Below are 4,866 nucleotides of genomic sequence, written 5' to 3'. Positions count from 1 at the left end.
ACCTACTACAAGTACCAGCAGCACTTCTTGTACCCAGCTGTTGAGAAGGTCAGTTCGGGACAAGTTTTTTTGGATGGGTTTCTCACTCTCAGACTTGTGCTGACGTCACTGGAAACTTTATGTGTATTGCTTTGTTATGTCTGTATGCTGGACAGTGGTTCTTTTTATTATGCTATTTATTTACTTATTTATTTGTTTTTTGCCAGGTGTGGTTGCATGAGCAAAGTGAGCTGATTGAACAACTGAAAGGCCAGTCAGTTGATGCATCTGGAGACGGGAGATGTGACTCGCCAGGGTTCTCCTCGAAGTTTTTGACCTACAGCGTACACGTTGACCAAATTAACAAGATAATACAGTCTATACAAGTACAGCTGGGTGAAGTAAGTACTTGTTGGTAGTGCAAGATTGGATAATGGAAAGAAAAACTTCTAATGATTAATTGCTTGCTTGCATGATAGATTATAGAATTAAAATGCTTTTTTGTTTGTTCTTCGTGTTGTAGTCTGAGAGGACAATGGCGAGTGTGCAGATGGAGAAAGAAGGCCTTATTAAAAGCCTTGCATTCCTGAAAGAGCAAGGTGAGCACATTTGCATCATGAAATTTTGTGGGTCCTGCTACACGCAGCATTTTGGGTTCCTGTCTTACAGGGATAAAGGTGAAATCCTTCACCACTGACCGCCACCCCGCCATCAGGAAGCACATGCAGGTTCATGAGCCAGACATCACACACAACTTTGATATCTGGCACATCTCAAAAAGTAAGTTATCTGCACCTGCAGTTGCAATTTTAATCATGGTACGCAATTTCAGGTGTGAAAAAGAAGCTGACCAGTGTTAGCAAAAGTGCCTCCTGCCGAAGCCTCCAAGGGTGGATCCAGGGCACATCCAACCATTTGTATTGGTGTGCCAGAGCAGGTGGTGGTAATGGCCAGATGGCAGTTGACGCCTGGCTCAGTATTCAGAACCATGTCATCAATGTGCACGATGGACATTCCGGCACATACCGACGTTGCCTACATGAACCCATCACCAATGGAGACTGGCTCGACCCTGGTTAGTTTGAGCAAGCTTCGTAAGACGTTTTTATTGTGAATAACCCTGTCACTTTATCATATGCACTAATTGATTTGCAGGAGCAAAAACACAGAGGAAGAGACGACACAATGAACAGTGCAGTGGAGCATGTGTTCATCGTGTCATCGTCTCTTCGTCTTCACATTTTTGTTCCTTCAACACAGCATCTGTCTTGACAGGCCCATGTTTTCTTCTTGTGAAACTAATGGATTTCTTAGTCAGCCAATATTGTTACAAATTATTTGTTCATTTATCATACATCATATTGATAACAGAGCAATGCACTCCTTAGATTCACAAGCATATGTGAAGTTCAGGGATATCACAGGAGACAAACGGCTTCTGAAGGATGTGGCACAGATGTCACCGAATACCCAGACATATGCACTTGAGTCCTTCCACAGTCTGCTGATTCGCTTCGCACCGAAGTCAGTTGCATTTTCCCCCGAGGGGATGCTTGCCAGGTGAGCAGCTTTTGTTTGCACATGGCTGTGGATGGCACATGGTGAAACAAAAAGAAACATGCACATGATATTGTACCAAAAGAAGAAATGTGCATTAAACCAGCCACATGCACGAATTAATTTGGCAGATGGTTACGAATGTTTGGTTCTCAATAGGACAAGGTTGGCGGTTCTGCACTTCAATGAAAATTCAGACCGCTGCCAAGCAGAAACCCTTGATGGAAAGCAGCGATGGAAAGTCAAGTGCTGCAAAGCGAAGGGAGGACAGCAAGTTGCATGTCCTATAAAGACCCCACCAACTTTCCGTACGTATCAAGTGACCATTGGCTTCTTCATGTCCAACTTTTCCTAAATGTAGCATGCTGCTAATCTTTTTTAATTTTTATGCCAGGTTACGTCACAAAGCTAATGGCCCAAGCTGAAGTGGAGTCTAGGACATGGACATCCTTCACTTCTGCCAAGAAGAATAAGATCCCAAGGTCATTCCCAGCACCGATGAGCCATGCAGGGGCAAGACTGTCGAAAGAAGTAGTTGTAGCTTCTCGTGTTTCCCGATTGTCTAGGTGAAGGGCAACCACACTGTGAGAAAACGAGGAGCACGAGGGGGGTAACATTCTTACATTTTCACTCTACCTTGCTCCCTGCATTTGCCAAATAGCTCCCTCACTGTAAATATTGTTACTCTCCCTTCTTGTCCAAATTTAACCAGTAAGTGAAAAGTAATGTTACCCTCTTTCTCGTACGGAGACTTTTGAATTATGAACTCATGTACAGTACAGCCATTCAGATGTTGTCCGTCTCCAGCCATGGCTGCCAGCAATATGATGGCACGGCATACAAGTTGCTTAGACGCAATCATCCTCTGTGAGGGATGATGTGCGGGATGTCATTGTGCGGGTTTTTTCACTATGAGGCTGATTCGTCACAAGCTGAGATTTCAAGGATTTTACATGTACCATGCCGACTGTACTGAGCTTTGTACTCTGTGTCGGGTCTTCGTATTCATATTCTAGCTTTTATTGTAGAGTATGTGCTAAATATTTGTGAAGATATGAGTTCTGTGTACCGCTTAGGTAGACGAATGCCTCACTTGACATGACATCTATTCACTTTGAGCAGCTCCAGGAGAACAGTCATTCATGACAAGTAAATGACATGCAGTGTTCTGTCATACTGAAGTCTTTTACATCTCGAGTTTTGCATTGTAAAGCAGGGCACGAAATCATACCGAATGTAGTGGTGGGGACAAAAGTCAGGCAAACGTGATGTGGGCAGGACAATGCTGTGATTTATGTAATGAAGAGTATTTCATGAACCAACATATTGATACATGGATCCTGCTCATTATAGTGCCCGTAGGTGCTCTAATATGCCACTGTAACAACAAATGAAACAAATGGAAAGCTAGTTGGAAGCCAAGTACATCTCAACACCTGAAATAGAGACCTCAAGAGAAATAGCTAATAAACAAATAAAGCACAAAGGGCAATTTGAAAATACCACCTACAGTTTGTTTTTCACTTCTTACTGCTTTGTCTTGCACAGCACACTTATGAAGTTACCACACCAAATATCTGGATGGCAAGCAAGCCCGAGCAATGGGCGAACACTGAAGACAAACACAACAACACGGCTGAAAACCAGCAAGGCATTTAATTGCCGCAAAATACACAACCAAAAATATATACAGTTGACGTGTGGGAATGGAGTTTCTCCACCAGCTTGCCTGCACATATGCCGTTTTATCAGTCAAGTGTCTGGAGTCTCACATTGCCAAGCTCTCAGTATGCCACAATTTCTCTAGGTGCAGCTTTAGATCTTTGAAAATATGTACTTTGATAGGTACACAGAGACTGTAGTATGTATAATTTTATATGTATAAATAAATAGATTGTCATGCAGTTTTATCCTGATAAACTCGTGCTTATCTGTTGCACAAAATCACTCCAGACTCAAATGTCTTGTGGCCCAGAACGAATAAACCAGGTGCGCAAAATGAGTAGCAGGGAGTTTGTAGTTTCTTTATTCTGCATTGCTCTTGCGTATCTGAGTCCTCGGCATGTCGTAGAGGGGAAATGACGACGGTGCACGATGGTATGGACACACTCCTGAACTTCGACTGACACAGCCACAACACAAATTGCCAGTAAGCGTGAAATGATACTGCCTGGAGCAACCAAAAAGAGAAAGGAAAACGGGGGGGGGGGGGGTATATATTTATTAAGAAAGAAAATGGAAAAGTTAGCCAGGCAAAGAGCCGGCTTGCTATTCCAAAAAAAGAAAAAGAAACAAGAGATACGGGATGAGTATACTTCTGCACACAAACTAAACGTGCGAGGAGATAACATCATAAGTCCCAAAGAACAATCTTTTGGTGAAACACATTGGAAATACACTGTTTAGGCCATCAAATTTCTGAAACACACAAATCCAATTCTGCGGCGGCTTACGCGTTTTGACGCCGTGTTAGCGTAGGTTCCTGCGGGCTAGCCGGAGGCCCCACGTCGTTCAAACACACCGTAGAAAAGTCTGTGTGTGTCGTGATGCAGTCAATACCGCGATTTCTTCTTCTGTATAGTCCCAGCAAAAGATCACACTCCTCGTTCGTCGGCATCATCACGCATATTCACCGTTAGGCACCTATTGGCATGATGAAAGCAATGTGAGTTTTTTTATTCATGAAGGGGGCTAAGTCCAGTTAGCTGAGATTTTGTCTAGCATGAAAGTGAACAGAGAATTGAGAAACTCACCTTTCTGTATTTCCGACTTCGTCGGCAGCGTCCGGAATGCCTATTCGACTATTTCAGACGGGTTAACCATTTGCTACGTGTTCATTCAGTCTCATATTGTGTGTAGCACCACATGACAATGTTCCCGTCGCAGACGTCCGGAAAAGTTTGCAACTCCGTAAGTCGTGTGTGTCCAGCATCGCGAACCGCAAGAGTACCGAAACGCAGATGACAGCTGCTGTGTTAGTGGTACTACTTTACGGAGCTCCCCGCCCGTCGACACAGCTCATCTGTTGTGGGGCTGCGATTGGCCTGCGGCGCGAAACGTCGCAAAACGTCATTCGGAGACAAGTCCCAAAATACCAGGTCTTCATAGGTCATTCCCGTATGACGTACGTGCAGTGACGTTTCGTGATGTAATGAACGAAAGAGAGAGGCGCGCCGACTTCGCTCCTTGACCCGCTTTGTAAACAATCAAATCACCCCTGGCGCGCAAAATCTTTGACATGTTCATGTAAAATGGACATCCTGCTTTCAATTTGTATGGTTTTTAGAAAAAGTTTGACCGGCAGTTTAGTGCCCCTTTAATGCATCACTT

At 43.9% G+C, this 4,866-nt stretch overlaps 1 protein-coding gene across 1 annotated transcript; it reads left to right on the top strand.

Moving 5' to 3' along the window:
- Nucleotides 1-514: 514 nt before the first annotated feature.
- On the top strand, nt 515-2,106 carry LOC135389319 (uncharacterized). The gene is made up of 6 exons (XM_064619381.1): nt 515-578; nt 649-759; nt 812-1,054; nt 1,368-1,539; nt 1,696-1,844; nt 1,931-2,106. Exons 1-6 carry the CDS (start codon nt 515-517, stop codon nt 2,104-2,106), a joined length of 915 nt encoding a protein of 304 aa, XP_064475451.1.
- The last annotated feature ends 2,760 nt before the right edge of the window (nt 2,107-4,866 follow it).

Source organism: Ornithodoros turicata, chromosome 3 (genome assembly GCF_037126465.1).
Source record: "Ornithodoros turicata isolate Travis chromosome 3, ASM3712646v1, whole genome shotgun sequence".
In the NCBI taxonomy this organism is placed as follows: Eukaryota; Metazoa; Arthropoda; class Arachnida; order Ixodida; family Argasidae; genus Ornithodoros; species Ornithodoros turicata.
The sequence above is the reverse complement of the archived record's forward strand: the minus strand, read 5'-3'. Positions and strand labels throughout refer to the sequence as shown.